The sequence below is a fragment of the Ovis canadensis genome, chromosome 21 (assembly GCF_042477335.2).
Source record: "Ovis canadensis isolate MfBH-ARS-UI-01 breed Bighorn chromosome 21, ARS-UI_OviCan_v2, whole genome shotgun sequence".
Classification (NCBI taxonomy): domain Eukaryota; kingdom Metazoa; phylum Chordata; class Mammalia; order Artiodactyla; family Bovidae; genus Ovis; species Ovis canadensis.
Window position 1 is genome coordinate 21,923,857 of NC_091265.1, and position 22,327 is coordinate 21,946,183.

Below are 22,327 nucleotides of genomic sequence, written 5' to 3' on the forward strand. Positions count from 1 at the left end.
AGTTTCTTAAAACACGTTCCTGTTTTGAGCTGTGTCAGTGACTTGAAATAGAGTTCTTGGATATGATGTGATGTCGTGTATGATATTTAAGTGTGAAAGAAAGGATATGAGAAAAGAGAAAAGCTCTTTGAAAGTTAAAAGTCCAACTGAAGTTGTTTTCTGCTTCTCTTGTCCGTGTGTGTGTGTTTCCATACATGTGTGTTCACTGCTTTCTTCACTAAGATAGTTAGGAACTACTGGATCAATACTGATATTTCGAAAGGAGTTGTTAACGTGAGGTCATTTTGATGTTCTGTGAAGTTCATGTAAGTGGATTTACTGCAGTTAAAGCTCTCAATCTTTTCATGAAATTATATTTAGAAACTCTTTCCTCTTAATGCAGTAATTTGTGAAAATAACTCTTTCTGTAGGTTGCCAGCTATTGTGAAATGCTAGGTTTAGATCCCTGTGGCTGGCCATTGGCTTGGGATGAAGAAAGAGAAAATAAATGGCAGGAAATGGAAAGTGCCCACCTACGTCTCTCAGCGTGTAATAAGACTTAGAGAATTGTCCCCCAGTGTGAAACATAGTATTCAAAGATGCTTGACGTTTTATTTTTGTACAAGATCAAGCAGGCATTTAAACCTGTAGATGAAATTGTTTTATTTTAAAATAATCTTTGTTTTTGACCACAAAAGGAAATCTCACATATTGTAAAATGAAAACACTGCAGAAATATGCAAAGTTATCAGTGAAGGGTCCCCCTAATGTTGCTCTGCCAGCACAACCACAGTTTGAGAAAAACGCCGGCAAGTATGTTAACATATACAGTGCCATTAATTTTAAACAATATAGGATCATAGTGTAGTTTATGAGTTGTAACATTTTTACCTAACAATATATCTTGCTTGTCTTTCCATGTCAATACCAAGCCTCTTCACATTCTCTCTAATGATTTGAGTGTTCCACTGACTAGACATTGTACTTCATCTCATCAGGTTTTAATTGATAGACCTCTGCTATCAAAAGCTTTCCAAAGCTTTGTATTTCCAAAGCTTTGTGCATGTAACTGATTTGCTAAATCACTTTTATCATATTAAATTTTTTATTTATAATTTAGTTATATTTAATTTTTTTTATTTAGGTTCCAAGCCGGAGAACCAGAAGATTGTTGGATAAAAGCAGAACATTTCACATAACCTGTGGTGTGACTATCTGTATTTTCTCAGGTGAGGAAAACTGAAAGATGTTAAGTATTATGTTAGGACATTTTATGGATGGCATTTTTATTGTTTATGGTTATCTTATTATGTAGCTTAATTTTCTCTTCCATGTGTGTAAAGAAGTTTATCTAGGGGCATTACAGAAAATGGGTAGGTCAAGTATATTTATATATGTATTCAAAGTTTGGTCCTTAAGCTGGTACTGATTGTTTTTCAAAAAGGAAATAATTTCATTTAGAAAGATTGGAAGAAGGTGATTAAAAGTTTTCAACCTCTAAAAATAATGGCATGATAGAAGTTTAAATTCTTGAAAATTAAAATGTGAAATGTGCATTCACAGAATAAATTCCTTCAAAATTATATTTGTTAAATGTTTCTTTGATATTACTACTTGGGCAGAAGAGCAAATGTCAAAATTGTGGAAGTTTATTCTGCTCAATTCCAAGTTTAAATGTAAAGTGAGAATCTTTGATTTTTAAGAATCATTTTAAAATGTTTATCCTGAGCAAGGTTTTGAAACAAAGTTATAAACATTTTTATTAAGTGCGTGCATGCTGTCACTTCAGTCATGTCTGACTCTGTGAAACTATAGACTGTAGCTCGCCAGGCCCCACTGTCCATGGGATTCTCCAGGCAAGAATACAAGAGTGGGTTGCCATTTCCTTCTCCAGGGGATCTTCCAGATCCAAAGATCAAACCTGTCTTCTGCATTAGCAGGCAGGTTTTTCACCCTAGTGCCACCTGGGAAGCACATGGACTCTGTCAATGGATTGTGTAGGTCTGTCCCCAGCTGCTCAGCTGCCTTACTGTGTGACATAGTCTCTCTGATCTTCATTTTGTTGTTGACTGTAAAATGGATTGGCAGCAGCACCTGCCTCATGGTTTTAAGAAGAAAATGAAAACATGTCTGTGAAGTTCTTAGGATAGAATTAATTATTATAATTCACAAACTCATGAGTACATTATCTCAGTGCTATTGTGTTTGTTTGCTTAGTCATTCAGTTGTGTCCAACTCTTTATGACCCCTTGAACTATAGCCCTCCAGGCTCCTCTGTCCGTGGGGTTTCCCAGGTAAGAATACTGGAGTGGGTTGCCATTTGTGGTAAGGATTAGGGTTGGATTAAAGCTAGAGAGTGAAAGGTCAGAAATGGAGGATGATCAGGACACATTGGCACATTCTTAACTTGATTTTTTTCTAGACAGTAATTGTGTCCAAATATTCCATCAGTTGGAGAACAACCCCAAGACTGAGATGGTGTAGAGTGTTGCTATGACTGAGCTTGTGATTCAGAGGGTTTGCATTCTGCTGCCCACTAGGGGTCTGACCATAGCTAAGTCACCTTTCTTCTCTTCTTGATTTAAAGATGTATTTATTTTTGACTTTGCTGGGTCTTCACTGCTGTGGGATTTCTCTGTTTATAGCAGGCTTCAGTAGCTGTGTTATATGTGGGATCTTCCAGGACGAGGGATTGAACCTATGTCCCCTGCATTGGCAGGTGGATTCTTAACCACTGGACCACCAGCAAAGCCTCTTAGCTTATGCCTAGTTTTCTTATCTGTAAAATAGGGATGTATTAGCTGTAAAACAGGATTAAATGAGAAAATCCACACAAAGCACATCACTTTCTCTCTGCTGCCTAAAATCAAAAGCTGTGAATTCTTTAAAACTAAAAATCTTTTTAGGGTCTTCCCAGGTGGCTCAGTGATAAAAATATGCCTGCCAATGCAGGAGACACAGATTCGACCCCTGGGTTGGGAAGATCCTCTGGAGAAGGAAATGGCAACCTACTCCAGTATTCTTGCATGGAGAATCCCATGGACAGAGGAGCCTGGTGGACTACAGTCCAGTTCAGTTCAGTTCAGTTCAGTCACTCAGTCATGTCCGACTCTTTGTGACCTTGTGAATCGCAGCACGCCAGGCCTCCCTGTCCATCACCAACTCCTGGAGTTCCTCCAAACTCATGTCCATCGAGTCGGTGATGCCATCCAGCCATCACATCCTCTGTCATCCCCTTCTCCTCCTGCCCCCAATCCCTCCCAGCATCAGCCTTTTCCAGTGAGTCAACTCCAGTGAGGTGGCCAAAGTATTGGAGTTTCAGCTTCAACATCAGTCCTTCCAATGAACACCCAGGACTGATCTCCTTTAGAATGGACTGGTTGGATATCCTTGCAGTCCAAGGGACTTTCAAGAGTCTTCTCCAACACCACAGTTCAAAAGCATCAATTCTTCAGCATTCAGCTTTCTTTATAGTCCAACTCTCACATCCATACATGACCACTGGAAAAACCATAGCCTTGAGTAGGCGGACCTTTGTTGGCAAAGTAATGTCTCTGCTTTTGAATATGCTGTCTAGGTTGGTCATAACTTTCCTTCCAAGGAGTAAGCATCTTTTAATTTCATGGCTGCAATCACCATCTGCCGTGATTTTGGAGCCCCCCCCAAAATAAAGTCTGACACTGTTTCCCCTGTTTCCCCATCTATTTCCCATGAAGTGATGGGACCGGATGCCATGATCTTCGTTTTCTGAATGTTGAGCTTTAAGCCAACTTTATCACTCTCCTCTCTCACTCTCATGAAGAGGCTTTTTAGTTCCTCTTCACTTTCTGTCATAAGGGTGGTGTCATCTGCATATCTGAGGTTATTGATATTTCTCCAGGCAATCTTGTTTTCAGCTTGCGCTTCTTCCAGCCCAGCGTTTCTCATGATGTACTCTGCATAGAAGTTAAATAAGCAGGGTGACAATATACAGCCTTGATGTACTCCTTTTCCTATTTGGAACCTGTCTGTTGTTCCAAGTCCAGTTCTAACTGTTCCTTCCTGATCTGCATATAGGTTTCTCAAGAGGCAGGTCAAGGCTACAGTCCATGGGGTCACAAAGAGTCAGATACAACTGAACGACTCAGCACACACACACGAAACCTTTTAAGGAAGGTGAATATATCTCTTAAGGATACATTTCATACAGCTGTTACTTAGGGCATCTTTTTCGGGAGAATTAAAAAGAATGGTATTTCCTCTTAGGATGCCTTTGAACTTTGAAGACATAAAATATGTAGTGAACGTGTAAGCCTTCTGTTTATAATAAAGGGATTTTTTCCCTATAGATTTTAGAAATGCTGAAGCTTAGGACACAGTTCTGCTTCAGTGATGTTCCCTATCTGTGCTGCAGTTGAATATCACCTAGACAGCCTTTTTTTCTCTGGAGCCCTGTCTTCCCATGCTAGTTAACCTACGTTCAGTTTCTGGTCTATTTATTTGTAGGACCCTTTTCCTTCCTTTAATCTGGGCACTGGTACTAGTGTATGAATCCTTTAAATAACCCCTAGATTATTTAGCATTCTATCCCTTCTCTCTCACTTTTGTTTGTCTGTGGGGGTAATTCAGAACACTTGGCCCATCTACATACATCTCATATGCTAGGTTGGATTGGCTGTAGAATTTTCACTTTCCAGGCCGTGTCTTTTTTTGAATCACAACACTCCATAAAGTATAAACTATAATATTTTCCTAAGCAATTTTGGTTCATTTACCTTATTAAGTCTCTTATTTCTGTCATCACCATTTTATAGAAGAGTAAACTGAGGCATTAGTAGGCAAGTGATGTGGGCAAGAAAACAGGTTTTCTAACTAATTAAATGTTGCTCTTTCCAATACATTGTAATGTGCCATTAATTTTAACCTTATTTCATCTATAAGGAAAGCTTGAGAAGGGAGGAGGCTATTATAGTGCTGTGTAAAAAGTCATTTGCTTCTTTCTTCTCTAACCTCATGATAATTTTCTTCTTTCTGACCATGCCAAAAGGAATTTCTCTTCAACTCTCTAGTAATTTCCTAACTCTTTGGTATAAGCTCTGAGTCAGTTGACTACTCATTAGCGCACCATTGTAGGCAGATTATTAAATGGTGATTATTATCTTCCTGCGTTTTTGTCCCATGAAGTTGTTACCAACAGTTTTGCTATTGGATTGAAACACTATGTCTTGAATCTGTGGACTGTGAAAAATGTTAACTGGTTAAAAGCCTTTTCATGGGCTTTTATCTTAGGTTGAGTATCAGTGAAGTATACAAAATATATAACAGGTATGGAGCTATAGGAGAGGCGAAAGATTAGAAAATACATAATACAGCATTTCCCCCTTATCCATGGGGAATACTTCCCAAGACTTCCAGTGAATGCTTGAAATCAATGATGATATGCCCTGTATATACTATTTTTTCCTATACAAACACACCTGTGATAAAGTTTATCAATTAGGCACAGTTAAAGATTAGCAATAATTACTAATGTTACAATTATAACAATATGTTATAATAAAAACTAAATGAATGTGATCCTCTTCTCTCTCAAAGTATCTTATTGTACCAATTTAATGCCTCTCTCATCTTAACTAAACATGCGCTGTGGCCGGTCCCTTCTGCAGTCTGAGGTGTGACAGCAAAGTGCGCACACAATTCTTTTTCCTTTCCCGTTTCTGGGATAGAAAACTCACTCTTACTGTGGATCTTAGCAACCTCAACATAGGAAATTTCTTTTCCTTATTAAGTCAAGAACTTTCACCTCTTCACTTAAAGGAGATACTTCACAGCTTCCTTTGGCACATCTGAATTGTTAGCATCACTACGGTTGTAGTTTGGGGCCATTATTAAATAAAACAGGGCAACTTGATCACAAATACTGCAATATCTCAGACTGTGGATCTGATAACCAAGCCAGTTACTAAGTGGCCAGTGGGTGGGATGTTTTGGACAGAGGGATGATTCACGTCCCAGGTGGGATGGAACGGGGCAGTCAGAGATTTCATCACACTCAGAACAGCATGCCGTTTAAAACTTATAAACTGTTTATTTCTGGAATTTTCCACTGAATGTTTTCAGACCACAGGTAACTAAAGCTGCAGGTAGTGAAACAATGAGTAAGGGGGGATTACTATATTCAGGAGATGCTTAAATGAATAAATTCGTGTATTATTAAACACACACGTGTGTGTATGTGTGTCAGTGTGTGTTGGTGTATTTCTAACTCTTGACTTATTAGGGTTATTTTATTTCGGCTTTTGAAAATTCTATTTCTTTACATTATTTCTCATGCTAAAACTGTGTATAATTAAGATTCTTTGTGCTTTTAAGACTTCCCATTTAACTGAACATTTTGTTGTCTATATGGTTGTCAAAGTGTGACCCTGTGTTTATGTAAGGAGAGGAACCAACTCCCCTTTATTGAGTGTATCTGAAAACCCCACTGACTGGTGTGACTCTGTAGGTGTGCACGTGGCCGCCCACCTGGTTAATGCCCTCAACTTCTCAGTGAACTACCGCGAGGATTTTGTCGAACTGAACGCAGCAAGATACCGAGAGGAGGTGGGTGGCCTCTGTCTTCTCATTTTCCTTTCACTTATCATGAGATGACTAATGAGGGTCTGTGATTTTCACAGAAAATTTGTACCTTGCTGCTCCTTTTGAGTGCTTTTAAAATGCACTTGTCAAGTTGAGTTTTATTCCTTTTCAACAGAAAATATATGTAATTACTATTTCACAGTCTCTCCTGCTGAACCTGAAAGTTCAAAGAGTGTCTACTTATTGCGCTCTGCGGTGTTCACATGGTTGCCACTCAGGCCTGCCTTCTGCCTCCCAACAGTTTTGTCAAATTCCCATCACTCAGTGGAGACTGTTGGGTAAAAACACAACAGGGTAAAAATCCTTCAGGAACTCATAATGTGCTTGAGGAGGAAAAGGGCAGAAAAGAATGTTGACTGTTTGATGATCCTAGACCATCAGTTGATTTTACTTAAAAATATTATTGAGTTTTAATGCTTTACTTTTTTGTTGTTGTTGTTTTGTTTTGTTTTGTAATCCTTATAATAGGTGACCTTGGGCTGGATTCTGTAGGGGGCAATATCTAACTTAGAGGTGCTCTTCTCCATGTGGAGCTGCCCATAAAGTGGAATTGTATGTGCAGGGAGCCCAGCTGGACCAAGAAACAGAACATGCACAGCCCTAGTTAAGTCTCTGTTGCTTGACACCCTCATGGTGTCCTCAGGATGCCTTTGGTTCCCAAAGCCAAGACTGCATCAACACCAAAATGTTCAGGGTCCCATGGGATCAGAACCCTGCCCTGTTCTGCTCAGTTTGGTAGTGACTTAATAGATTGTTCTCCTCACTCCATCTTCCCCTTATATATCACCAGAGTTCTCTAGATTTGTACCACTGTGATCATGTGCTCGACCTCTCTCCCAAGACAAATCAAAGGCCAAAGTAATGACAAACAAACGGGGAGATAAATCATTAAACAAAATAACAAGTAGCCCTAGATTAATCCCTTAACTATGCTAGTATCTTTTAACATACCAGTGTGATTTCGTTGACCTGGGTTAGAGGGAGCCCCTAATATTTTTCACTGCTGAGCAATCTGTATGCAGGTCAGTTTCACTCCTGAGAAATCTGTATGCAGATCAAGAAGCAATAGTTAGAACCGGGCATGGAACAACAGACTGGTTCCAAATTGGGAAAGGAGTACGTCAAGGCTGTATATTGTCACCTTGCTTATTTAACTTATATGCAGAGTACCTCATGCGAAATGCCAGACTGATTGAAGCACAGGCTGGAATCAAGATTGTCAGGAGAAACATCAATAACTTCAGAAATGCAGATGACACCACCCTTGTGGCAGAAAGCGAAGAGAACTAAAGAGCATCTGGATGAAAGTGAAAGAGGAGAGTGAAAAAACTCTTCAGCATTCAAAAAATGAAGATCATGGCATCTGGTCCCATCACTTCATGGCAAATAGATGGGGAAGCAATGGGAACAGTGTCAGACTTTATTTTCTTGGGCTGCAAAATCACTGCAGATGGTGACTGCAGCCATGAAATTAAAAATGCTTGCTCCTTGGAAGAAAAGTTATGACAAATCTAGACAGCATATTCAAAAGTAGAGACATTACTTTACTGACATAGGTCTATATCGTCAAAGCTATGGTTTTTCCAGTAGTCATGTATGGGTGTGAGAGTTGGACCATAAAGAAAGCTGAGCGCTGAAGAACTGATGCTTTTGAACTGTGGTGTTAGAGAAGACTCTTGAGAGTTTCTTGGACTGCAAGGAGATCCAACCAGTCCATCCTAAAGGAAATCAGTCCTGAATATTCATTCGAAGGACTGATGCTGAAGCTGAAGCTGAAGCTCCAATATCTTGGCCACCTGGTGTGAAGAACTGACTCATTGGAATAGACCCTGAAGCTGAGAAAGATTAAAGGCAGGAGGAGAAGGGGATGGCAGAGGATGAGATGGTTGGATGGCATCACCAACTCAATGGACATGAGTTTGAGCAAGCTCTGGGAGTTAGTGATGGACAGAGAAGCCTGGTGTGCTGCAGACCATGGGGTCTCAAAGAATCAGACACTACTGAGTGGCTGAACTAATATTTTTAAAAAGTTCACCGTGTGATTGTAGAGTATGTGCTATGCTTAGTTGCTCAGTCATGTCCAACTCTTTGTGACTCCATGGACTGTAGCCCACCAAGCTCCTCTGTCCTTGGGGAGTCTCCAGGCAAGTATAGTGGAGTGGATTGCCATGCCCTCCTTCAGGGGATCTTCCCAACCCAGGGGTCAAACACAGGTCTCCTGCTTTGCAGGAGTATATTCGACATCAAGAACCATGAAGAAGTCCAGCTCCTTAGCATGCCAGTGGAAGCTCCGCATGTAATGATTTCATCCCAGAGAGAGCCCCCCACCTCTCCCTATCTCCTGTTACTTGCCCTGATCGTATGGGGTTACTGGTATCTTACTACTGCTATCAAAATTCTTTTTTAATCTTTTCCTTCTTTGCTTCTCTCTTCTGCTTTATAATTCACATGTCTTCAATAACTGTAATGATTTAATCATTTTATTTTAATATACTTTTTATTAAGATGCCGGTATTCTAGTCATTTTAGGATTTCTAGGTATTAAATTTATTTCACTTTAGGAGAAATAGAGGCTTAATGTAAAATATTTTAGAACTCCCAAGCAAGTGAAAATTGAAAGCTTTTCTTCCAAAAATAGCCACAGGTAATGATTTTATGTTTTCTTATTTTGAGTGATATTTTATGATATATATTCTTTAGCAATAGCAATTGGTAAATATATGTATTGTGACTTACAGTATCATAAAGTATACATCTACCTCATCTTCTTCATATGAATATACCATAATTTATTTTTAGTCTTTTTCTTATTCACGAGTGTAGAGCTGATTCCAGATTTTTGTCATAAACTGCATGCTAATAAATTTATTTTTTTTGTACAGTTCTTCTAGGCAGATTTATAGAAGTAATTTTGGTTTCGAAGGTACATACATTTTTAGTTTTGTTGGACAAATTACTTTCCAAAAAAACTTCACCAGTTGATATACTCTACCAATTTTATTGCAATGCTTATTTCTACATCTCACTCATTTAAAAAAAAATACTGCTGATAAGATGGATGAAAAATAGTAATTCATTTTAATTTATATTTTCCTTTTTCCCCCTTCTTTCCTCCCTTTCTTTGCTTCTTCAATCATGTCTTTCTCCCCCTCTTCTTTCTTTTAATAAATATTTTTGAGTGCTTAGTAGGTATCAGGCCATGTACTAGATTAAGATGAGAAAATACACACACATTCACATGGAGAGATAATACATATATAAACAATTGTATTCTTCTGTGACTTGTCTTTGGAAAGGATGGGTTTGTGTCATGCACCTTACTGTTCTTGCTATGTGCTTACACTCTTGTTTTCTCCACATCCCCAGTGACCCCTCCGTTCTCCACTTTGCGATGGGTGGTGGCACATTCATGATGGAATAGCTTGGTTGGCCTCATCTTGTCATCTGTGAAACAGTCTCTGCTCTTATACCCTATATTTCCTAGCAGTTTTATTCATCTTCTGAGGTTTCCTAGCTAATTATTCATATTTCTGGTATTACCACTTTGTCCAGTCCATCTTGTAGTTTTCCTAGTTGTTTATGTATTAGGTTCCTCAAGATTATGGGCCTTCCTAGTGGTTCAGATGGTCAAGAATCTGCCTGTAATGCAGGAGACCTGGATTTGATCCCTGGGTTGGGAAGATCCCCTGAGGAAGGGAATGACTACGCACTCCAGTATTCTTGCCTGGAAAATTCCATGGACGGAGGAACTTGGCGGGCTACAGTCCATGGGGTCACAAAGACTCAGACACCACTGAGCAACTAACACTTTGAAACTCTTGATTAGCCTCTAGTTATATTTTTAACGCCATGTTTCTAATTAGAAACCATTGGACCTAAGCTTGATGAGGAGCTATTCTTGGGCAAATGGTCCTTATTCAGGGTCCCTGAAATTATTTAAATGGCTTCCTACTTTGTATATAGCTTGGTCTGACCACAGATTCAATGGGGGCATGAGAAAAGTAATTCATAAGTTGTATAATATTAGGCCCCTTTGGATAAAAAAATTAATTCACATTCTACTGGGCATTGATAAAAGATTTCCAGAAGACAGAAGGGAGTTGATTTCAGTCCATTATACCATGGGCATGTAGTTTAAAGCAAATATTACAGTAACAATATTAATGTATTTCTGATTAGAAGGAAACTATCTTCCTTAGTTGAATTTTATCACTACTTTTCACAGTAGCATTTGAAACATTTTAGTTCTCAGTATTCTTTGCATTGAATTTGCACAGCATAACCCCCCCCCCATATATTTTATTACTTTTGATTCTCACTGTTTTGACACGTGCTAGGTGCAGTTGGCAGCTGTGGTAGACAGAGCATATGTTAATGTTTCCACATTATACCTAAAAGTATTGAATCCCAAAATGATCAAAGGGTGGGCTTCAGGCCACTCCCACTAGCCTATTTGGCCATTAAGATGAAAGCTTGGACCTCTGACTTCTCATCCAATATTCTTCCCTTTTCAAATGGATAAATTTCTTGGAATTGGATTTTGTATGTATGATAATCTCCTCTGGGCTTCTCTGGTGGCTCAGACAGTAAAGAATCTGCCTGTAAATTAGGATAAATGAATTCAATCCCTGGGTTGGGAAGATCTCCTGGAGAAGGGAATAGCAACCCACTCCAGTATTCTTGCCTGGAGAATTCTATGGACAGAGGAGCCTGGCAGGCTAAAGTCCATGGGGTCGCAAAGAGTAGGAAATGACTGAGCAGCTAACAGCACCACCACCACAATCTCCTCTAGCATTGTAAAGACATTATGACACTTAATTGAAACGCTGTTATTTCCATTGGGAGGACAGTATCCTACATGCCTAACACATGGCTCTTATCGCTCACAGACTCCTTACAGAATTTTGTGTTGATCAGTGTTTTATTTTTCAGCCATTTTTTTTTTCCTTTTTCTTCAGGATCCTAGAAAACTGCTCTTCACAACTGGTAAGTTGTTAATCACTGCAGCTTCTATACCGTGTTTATATATATGCCAAAATACAGCATGGGAAATGTTCATGTCAAGCAACTGTTCAAGCATAAGGTTTCAATGAAACCAAAGGGCCAGGGCAAACCACCAGGGTTCAAAGGAATGAAGAGTAAAATTAAGCAAATGTATTTGCCTTTCACATATTCTTTCAATGGAAATTACATAATACTTAGTGGCTTAGGTGTGCCTGCCATGTGCCTGCTATTACAACAAGTACTATTGGAGATAATACAGAGGGAATAGGTTTCTGTTTTTGAAGTTTTGGAGAAAAAATACCAAGCACTCTGAGTATCAGTGTAGTTCTTAATATTTAGTAATTTAGTAGGATATTTTCTGATCTTAAAACAGAAGAGGAGAAATGGTCACTAAAGTTGTTTTTCTTGAAATGTGTCTCCGTTCTCATTTTTAATTTATTTTCCCTTCTTAAACATGTTGTCCATAAAATCTCAGTCTAGACTATTAATCTGTTAAAGTGCATTTGAACATCTCAAAATTTGGCCCCGATGTTAGTGCAGTTCTAACTATTTTTTCTCTTTCTCAATCTTTCATTTATAATAATGAAAAGGAGACTGTATTTGGGGGATTTGGGGCACCTGTTTCAGAGACACGATGATTGTGGATGGGAGATGGTCTGTCATAAAGCTGTGGCTGTACTACCTTATTAAGGATCAGAATTGCATACAGGACTGAGACATTGTTCTGTTAAATGCATTGTTTCTTTTTTGAATCAGTCTTATGATGAAAAATAATAATAATTCAGGTGTTTCTCCTCCCTCATGTCACAGCTACCTATTTATAATATATATTTTCTGCCTATATATTGTGATATTTGCCATTTGCAAAGTACATATTTCACAGTTTCCCCTTAGGAACACAATTTAGTTTTGTTAACAACTTTGCTCATTGAAAACATGTTTTTATTGAAGTCTTAAGAATTGGATGAGAACAGAAGGGAAGAAAAGCAGAAAAATAAAACCTTATGTATGAATCAATGTATTTTTTTGGTTCATATGGATCAATTTAAGAGAAATAAATAAGAACTTTGTTTTAATATTCTTTTTACTGCATAGAATATAGTTGAAGCCTTAGAAATGCTTTAAAAAGTTTAGTTTATAAAAGTACAAAAATATCTCATATGACAAAGATATTACATTAAGAAACTTAGTAAACTTAATGCTTATAAGTAGGTAATCTCTCCCTCTGCATGAAACACTGTCATCCTGTGTTCTTTCCCAGAAATTCCTAATGAGTGTGTTGGGCCAAGTGGAGATAATATTATACTTAAAAACACAAATTCCTGGATAGAGAGAGAGCAAATTGGGACCTGGCAGAGTGTTTTATTAACCTTCTCAGTACTGTTTTACCTTCAGTGAGCATCTGGTTATACTCCTGAGCATAACTTCTCACCACTACCTACCTTTTACCTCGTCTCTTACTCTCTTTTCTTCATCTGTTCAACTCTCACTCACCCTTTAAGTGTCAGTTGACATACCCCATTATGCACAGATGTCTCCCTAATTCCACTAAGCAGAGCTGATCTGTTCCTGGCCTGGGACCCTAAAGATACATGGTAAATACTATGAATAATTGGTTTCCTTCTGTATACTGTAGAGTAATTTATTACCTACATATATGGTGTTTTGCACTTGAAATCAGTTTCTTCACAGTGGAACAGGGCTACCCGCAGAGGATGCAGAGAAAACATTTTGTGGAGTTTCTCTCAATACAAGCAGAAGAATTGCCCCAGATTAGCGTGTTGGTATCACTTTGGTGGCCCAGTTCCATAAAATTTGATAAAAGAAATACTATACTTTTCATCAGGAGCCATTTATTTCCCAGGAACGCAGACCCAGTCCCCCTAAATATGATGTTAAAGCTCCTCTATGGTATTTTGACTCACTAAATAAATGTTAAAACCATTCCAATTAAGAACTTATAGAATACATTTAATAGATTGAACTATTCAAACATTTAAAAACACATGCTATGTATCTCCAAATTTGGTAGTACTTTGTATGATGAGGATAAAATGCCCAGTATCCAATTTCAATTAGAAAAACCCTCATAAACAAACACAGTCATGTCTCCAATTATCTTGGTATAAACAGGATGATGAATACAAGATGGTATATTTCTGACTACATCTGGGTAGGGATGAAATTAATCTTTCAGTTCATCTATAAATGGCAGTGTAGTGCAGTCATTCATTTTATGGGCTACTAATTAATCTAATATGCATAGATCGAAACCAGTAAGAGTAAACATAATAAGCATTTTTTCCCTAAGAAAACAAGCATAGATTTTGCTTTATAACTTGAAGACTGAGAGAGTTCACAATGTACTTCATTTTGCTAAGTGACTTTGCCCAGTGAACTCAGACTAGCCCAATACTTTCTAACCTGTGCTTCCTGATTCTTGGGATATGTGTGCTAATAGAGGCTAATTTATTGGGACTTGGCTGAGCTGTTATCCAAGGCTAGGTTAGGATGCTCTTTGATGTACCTCGAAAATACTCAATGTTTGGCTCTCTTTCAGCACTTAATACCCTGTGTTGCAATTGCCTGCTTATCGTGTCTCCCACACTGGACTGAGATTTATCTAACGGCATGATTCATTTTTACTCTAGCACTTGACAGTAAAATACAGATGCCCAGGAGGTAGTCCCTGAGCGGATAAAAGTCATTTTCTTGGCCTTTTTTAAAGGGAACATAATTGCTTTATAATGTTATGTTAGTTTTTGCAAAGGGTGTGGAGAAAAGGGAACCCTCTTGCACTGCTGGTGGGAATGTAAATCAGCCACAATGGTGGCTCAGATGGTAAAGAATCTGCCTGCAGTGCGGGTGACCTGGGTTCGATCCCTGGGTTTGGGAAGATCCCCTGGAGGAGGGCATGGCTGCCCACTCCAGTATTCTTGCTTGGGGAATTCCATGGACAGAGGAGCCTGGTGGGCTGCAGTCCATGGAGTCTCAGAGAGTCAGAAACAGCTGAGAGACTAACACTTTCATGGGGAGCAGTGTGGAGGCTCCCTAAAAACCAAAACTAGAGCTACCATATGACCCAGCAATCCCACTACTGGGCACGGTGGTGGTGGTGGTTTAGTTGCTAAGTCGTGTCCAACTCTTGCGACCCCGTGGACTGTAGCCTGCCAGGCTCCTCTGTCTGTGGGGATTCTTTAGGCAAGAATACTGGAGTGGGTTGCCAGTTCCTTCTCCAGGGGATCTTCCTGATCCAGGAACTGAGCCCAGGTCTCCTGCATTTCAGGCAAGATTCTTTACCAACTGAGCTATGAGGGAAGCCCACTACTAGGTATAGACCCTGAGTAAACCATAATTCAAAAAGATGCATGAGGGGAAGAATGTACACCTGTCGTTAATTCATGTTGATGTATGACAGAAATCAAACCAATTTTGTAAACCAAACAATCAATTAAAAATAAATAAATAATAAAAAGACATATGTACCCCAGTGTTCATTGCAGCACTATTTATAATAGCCAGCACATGGGAGTAACCTAAATGTTACATATGAATGGATAAAGAAGATGAAGTATATAATGTATACAATGGAATATTACTCAGCCTTAAAAATGAATGAAATTGGGTCATTTGTAGAAAAGTCATCTGTTTTTAAACTCTTCTACTTGTTACAGAGATATTTTCTGCAACATTTCAGATAATTGGTTGTCCAATGTCTGTTTAATTGCAGTAACAGAAAATCTTAGCTTTTTTAAACTGAAGTATAGTTGATTTTCAATGTTGTGTTAGTTTCAAGTGTGTAGCAAAGTGATTCAGTTACACATGAATATATATATGTGTGTATATATGTGTGTTTGTGTATATGGATATATATATATTCAGATTCTTTTCCATTATAGGTTATTACAAGATATTGAGTATAGTTCCCTGTGCTATGCAGTATGTCATTGCTGTTTACCAATTTTATATATAGTAATGTACATATATTAATCCCTAAATCCTAATTTCTCTCTCCCACTCTCTCCTCTTTGGTTTTTAAGTTACTCATCCCACCATTTTTTTGGACCACTGTGACTGTAATTTTTTTTTTTTCTTCTCATTGCTAATTATAAGTCAGTTTTTCTTCTTCATTGCTATGAAGTCTATTACTTTATAAATTGCAAACTCTGAAATTTTTGTACTTCTGGGAGAGAGAAAGGAAAAATGAATTCTTTTGAAAAGAAAGATAACTTTATAAATCTGAAAGAATATTAAAAAGCATTGGATTGATTCTCCTTAGTTTACAGATGAGATTCAGTGAGATTGGGATTTGGCTTAAGGGACAGTAACAGGGCTATAATTCCAGGTTATACACATATGCCCTAGGTTATTTGAGGCTTCTATTTCATCTTGATTTCAAATGGCTGAGGTCAACTATTTCACCCTAAGTCTTTCTAATATGTTTTCCATGATCTGCTCTAAAAGGAATGCTCGAGTTCAGTGTTTGGGGAATATCTGTTCAAATTTAAACTGGTTTCTTGACTTTAGTACCTCTCAGAAAATTTACATTAATGTGCCCTGTGATTCTTCAAGGAATAGTTAGAGCATTTTTCATCACTGGAAATTAATACCTGAAAGAATTGATGTTCAAATAATACCCTTTGGAACTTATACCTCTCTTCTAAACATGCTCCATTTTTTCAGGTGTCCTGATGAAGTGATTTGCAGACATTATAAAACCAATTTTGGCACATTCAGGACTATATACAGGAAACCTTGTATGCAGACACAGTAGACATTCATGAAGCCTCAGTGAAATTACTTAAAGGCCTCTCCAACCACAAATTTCACATTATAGAGCCATCTGGGAGTCTATCATTTATTTATTCATTTAGACAGATATGGATTTTTAAAATTACTTGGAGCCAGAGAGAGGGACCTTCTCTCTTTTTTCTTCTTTAAATTTGAATTATAACTGAAGTACTCTAAATTATACATATGTAAAGTATGTTATTTGATCACTTTTGACATATGTATATACATAAGAAACCATGATCGAAATCAAGATAACAAATATGTCCATCATTCTAAAAATGTTCTGTGCTCTTTTGTAATGCATTCTGCTCTCTACCCCTCCTAGTTATGGATCCGCTTTCTACCACTAAAGAATGCTTTGAATTTTCTAGAATATTGTATAAAAGAAATCATAGAGCTTATATTCTTTCAGGGTTTTTTTTGGAGGGGGAGTCTGGTTTTTTCACTCAGACTAATAACTTTGTGGTTCATCTGTGTTCATATGTGTAGGTATATGTTATTTTTTAAAATTGCTGATTAATTTTTCAGGCACAATAAATAATTATCCATCCATCTGTTGATGGAGATTTAAATTGTTTATAGGCCTTGAGTATTAAAGTGGTTAATGAATATTTTTGAACAAGTTTGGGGTGGCTATGTTTGTGTTTTCGGGGGATAAGTATTTGGAAGAGGAAAGTCTTGGTCATTTTGTAGGCCTGCTGTTCTTTTTAAAGTGAAAAGTTAAAGTGAAGTCGCTCAGTCGTGTCCGACTCTTTGCAACCCCATGGACTGTAGCCTACCAGGCTCCTCAGTCCATGGAATTTTCCAGGCAAGAAACTGGAGTGTGTTGCCAAATCCTTCCATGTGAACTAGTGTTCTTTTCTTGCTCTTCTGTTACCCCTAGGAAGTAAAGCAATGGGAGAGACAATAGCAAAAGGAGTGCCCTATGGAAGAATTTAGAGGGGAGATGATTTGGATTGGGGCATCAGGGAAAGGCAAGTTTTGTTAGGCTTCCAAATCTGTGTACTGGGAAGAGTGAAAAGGAGCGTGTACTCAAGTATTAAGTTCCATAGACCGACTCCCTTATTTCTCATGTGGCCCTTTACAAGTGGAAACTTGTTTCTACTGTATTGGAATTTCCAATATTATTTTCCAACCATTCTATACCCTCTGTGATCCTAATGATGCATATCAGTTTTGCCCTGGTGTCACCCCAGCTTGTTTGCTTCTGTTGATGGCTCTCCCTCCCTACTGGGCCTTCTGTTGCGTAGGTGCTTCCTTGTCAAGAAGAAGAGTAGGAAGATGTCTATAATTTTGGAGACAGAAGTGTTTTAATACCTTTTCTAGAAAGATTTGAGATGGACTTTCTTAGCTAGGTCATTTAGCACTTATTGTTGCTCATGTGATTGTAGGAGTAAATTAAAGGTAAGTTATAGACTATTTTATTTGATAGCAATAAGATAATGAGAAATGAGACTATTGTGATTTTTCGCTCTTTGGTATAGCATATCACCTGTTCATTTTGGATGTCCTCTGTGAGCTAACACTAGGTTTGTAGCAATCTATGACACCAGTATTAATTTTGTAAAATGGAATGTTTGCACGCTTTCTTTGTAAGAACAAGTGTTATGTAATATCAGAAACACGGATTTTAAAATACTTTCTATTCTAAGGGGAATTATGTCTGAGAGTATCCGTAAAACATCAGCACTGTAACTTTTTTGTTCACATTCACCATGTTCTGTTCTACAGTTGAAGCTGTGGTTTTAGAAAGATTCAAGTTTTGCTTATTTTTTCTGGAAATTTTTTCTAGATAGCGAAGTCCAAAAGAAATCATTTGACATTAACTCTGATGGAGAAAACCAAAGCAGTTAGGATGTTGGATGTCAACTGTGTCCTGTTGCATTAGTTATTGATGTTTGCTGTGGTTATGTTCCTGTCAAAGTGTGCATGTAGTCACCATTCTGATCGGAATATTTGAAAACACTAAAAGGGACCTTTCTTGAAAGGTGGAAAAGATTCTACTTTGTCTTAAGTACCTTGAAACTAATGCTAATAAAAAAAAAAAAGGTTTTTTTTGACACAGAACATGCAAGGAGATAGATGATTTCAATTAGGCTTCCCACAGAGCAGCCTAGTACTTTGGATTTTAAGGTAATAATTTTTTGTACTTTTTTTCTCAGTATGACTGAAGTTAAAATGTACTTATGTATATTTTTATAGTTCCTGGCCTGACAGGGGTCTGCATGGTACTGGTACTATTCTTGATGATTACAGCTTCAACATATGCGATACGGTGAGTGTCAGAGCCATTATTTTGATATTTCTTGGTCAGACTATTTAGATTTCCTTCAGATTATCTTCATTTTCATATGTAGAAAATGTCTTGATTAACCCAAATGCTTAGTCAATGCAGTATTCTGGTTCCTGTGTAACTAAGAGGGAAATAGAGACATTTCTATATATAATTTCCTGTTTTGGAAAAATCTTTCAGTCAAATATTCTGAATGATAAGGAATTGTGTATGAGGATGTTTCAAATGGAATAAAAGGAAGATGTGGCTTATTAAACATTAAAAAAAAATGCCTCAATAACTTAGAATAGGGCATTACTATGCTGTATACCTGAAACTAATATAATATTATAAGAAAACTATACTTTAATTAATAAAAACAGGATAGGACTTACTTGCAAAAATGACCAAGGCCTTGAACTAAGTGATAGTTGGTAGAAAGCCCTGAAGAGGACTTTGCCATATGTGAGAACCTGCTAAGTAATAAAGATGCCACTACAAGCTTGTGAGGAATGGAAGGCTTAAGTGAATGAAATTCTAGCTCCATGACAAAGTTAACTGTGAAAAATTGTACCACTGAAGATTTGGAGGAAACTTTAAGTTATATTTATCAGTGCTCATAATGGACAAAGGGAAATATAGGGAATATTTAGCTATCTAAAAATATGAAAACTGAAACTCCTGAATGCCAATATACATTATAAAGATTAAAAAGTAAGCATGTTACTGGGAACATTATTGCCCTCACTTGGAACTGTGCATGCATGTTAAGCTGCTTCAGTCGTGTCTGACTCTGTGAGCCTGTGGACTATTGCTCACCAGGCTCCTCTTCCGTTCTTCATGTGAGAATACTAGAGTGGGTTGCCATGCCCTCCTCCAGGGGATCTTCCTCACTCAGGGATCAAACCTGTGTCTCTTATGTCTCCTGCATTGACAGGTGGGTTCTTTACCAGTAGTGCCTCCTGGGAAGCCCTTCTATGGAACTAGTACATTCTTAAATTCAAATAGTTTACTTATAGCAGTTGAGAAATATGCTGTAGAAATGGGTAATTTCCATGAACAGGTAAGTCACAGAAGAATTGAAAGCAAGTAACGCACAAATGAAGTAATACCCAATTTCAAGATACTGGAGATATATATAGTTGAGTCTGGGTTTGCGGAGGCAGGCACTCCTTCACTGTGATTGGGTTCTTAATTGATAACCATGTTTTATAGAGCAATGGGTGATGTATATAAAGAAACCTTACAAAATGTGTGTCCTTTGACGTAATTCTACTTCTAGAAATTTAGATTAAAAAAGATCAGATCTATGCAAGAAGGTGAATGTTATAAGGGTGTTACTGATCTTGTTTGTGGTAGCAATCTGTGACTGAAGTAAATGTGACTGTATTGGTTATTGCCTAAACTAGGGGTTCTAAAAGGTTTCAGGGGTTGTTATCAGAATCATCTAAGCTTTTATCAGATAGCTTCCCTGAGCATCCACTCAGATATATGAAATAAGTAACTGATACTCTTTTTACTTCTTTCGAATATTTTATAGGTTGTGTTTATTATACCCCTCCCTTTTTAGAATCTTGGTCCTCCCCTAGGCCAGTAACACAAGATGTTAAAGTTATATCCTGTCTAGAAAATTATATAAAATTTTGATGAGCATTTATTTAATTTATCTCCACCTGAATTTCCTTTGAACTACTCTCAAAATACACATTAGGATAGAAACATTAGTTGTTTTTAAGTTGAGAATATTGATAAACAAAGGCAGCAGTAGTACACATTAGCAGACTGTTGCCTGCTCCTTCACCTTACATCATAATTTAAAAATAAACACCTGATTTTAATTTTTCCATGTATCTTTATTTGAAATACAAAGAATCTTCAAGATGATAAAGTGTTGTTTATAATTTTTGTCAGTTTTCTGCAATGGTATGCTAATATGTTGATATTAATAGATAAGTCTCAGATGAGCTCATATTTCAACTTTCAATAGTGACATGTATTTGAAAGGATGCATGCTTGTTTTATTGAGATGGAGTAGGAAGTGAAATTGAAATTAAGTTATTTGTTTTTTTCAGAGTTTCCAACTATGACATCTTCTGGTATACTCATAATCTCTTCTTTGTCTTCTACATGTTGCTGATGTTACATGTATCAGGGTAAGTTTAATAACTTTTAAAAATCATGTGTGCTTAAAAATGGGGTAATGACAGATGAGTCTATAGAAATTTTCATAGGAAATGGCAAAATTGTTTGGTTACTGGAATTGAGGGTAGCGTCAAGAGTGGGATGAATTGCTCTGTTTTGGACATAGCATGTTTTAATGAAACTAGCCTAAAAGTATATTAAAATGGAAAGACAAAATTACTTCTCCCACAATGTTGTAGATTTTAAAGCCTTCTATAATTATATCTTTTTTCTAATTTTTTTAAAAAAATTTTTAATTGGAAGGAATATATGTATACTATTAGAGTTATATCTTGATAAACTTTAAAAGAAAATGAGCAGGAAGTGAAGAACTTCAATATATTTAATGTTTGAATTTTCAGAAATTCCTTCTGTCTTGCTGCTGCAGAGTTTGTAACAATGGAGTTACCAATTTTTAGTTTAAGAAGTCCTAGGGGCACTAGTATTCGCAGAGAAAGCCAAGGATTTACAAGGACCAAAGAAAAAAACATCTGTGAAAAACACCAGAAAATCACAGAGGGAAAAACAATAGCTTCCAAGTTGTTACAAACAATATACCCCAAATTCTGTGAAATGTATGTGGACCCAAGCAGTATACTCAAATGTATGGTGCTTAAAATAATTCATTAGGTTAGAGGATGTAAGTAATATGCTTTTTGTGTATGTACATGTCTGTATGGTTACCACAGTGGACCTGTGGTTTTAACACTCACACTAATATGATACAGTAGGCTATTCGGCATTAGATTCACTTGGTTTAGTAGAAGGATACAGGACTGGAAACAGAATGTCAGCAGGATAATGTCAGATGCTTCTTCAGTGGGAGTCCCTCTAGATGTTCAGGAACGGTTTTCCACCTTCTCTCCATTTCCTCCTATATAGTAACTCAGTTTTAAGGTGAGATTGTATGGGTAGACAAGGACTACTTTGCCTTGGGGAAGGCTCAAGCTCCACCGGAATCAATCTCTTGATAACGATCCAGCTTTCCTAAAGGGATGCTCTCAGTTGCTAGAACACGCTGCATCAGGAAGCTGAGTCAGCATCCTCCTCGTCCAGATGTGTTCCGTCGGTAACACACAATGCTGACTGGTAACACAGCTGTCCCTCCTTGTTTGTCTTAATCCGGAATGTTTCCAGGGAGACAGTATGTGGAGAAAAGTTCAGGCCTGCTGTTGATTTTTTCTTCAGAATGTTTTATAATATACTTTCTCAGTACAGTAAATCTTATCCATAAATGATATACTTATCTCAAGCTGCATGTTCAAAATGTTTTTCCTCCAATTTTGGAGGCCACTGGTTTAGATATCAGCATTTTATGGATCTCTGTCTCCCACGTCCTGGTTTACTGTCTCCCATGTCCTGGTTTAGTTTGTTCTGTATCAAGTTTCTAGAACATATAATTGTAGAGCATTAGACCCATGGACGGATGAGCCTGGTAGGCTGCAGTCCATGGGGTCACGAAGAGTTGGGCTCGACTAA

General features: G+C 37.6%; 1 protein-coding gene across 4 annotated transcripts in view; it reads left to right on the plus strand.

Moving 5' to 3' along the window:
• Nucleotides 1-22,327, plus strand: part of NOX4 (NADPH oxidase 4) — a 182,257-nt gene that overhangs the window by 35,462 nt on the left and 124,468 nt on the right. For 3 of the 4 annotated variants that reach the window (XM_069564778.1, XM_069564780.1, XM_069564776.1), the window contains 5 exons: nt 1,124-1,208; nt 6,464-6,561; nt 11,556-11,583; nt 18,598-18,670; nt 20,740-20,820. In XM_069564778.1, the coding sequence (XP_069420879.1) occupies nt 1,124-1,208; nt 6,464-6,561; nt 11,556-11,583; nt 18,598-18,670; nt 20,740-20,820 (365 nt within the window). The remainder of the gene's footprint in view (nt 1-1,123; nt 1,209-6,463; nt 6,562-11,555; nt 11,584-18,597; nt 18,671-20,739; nt 20,821-22,327) is intronic. The other variant, XM_069564779.1, reaches the window with a different exon arrangement.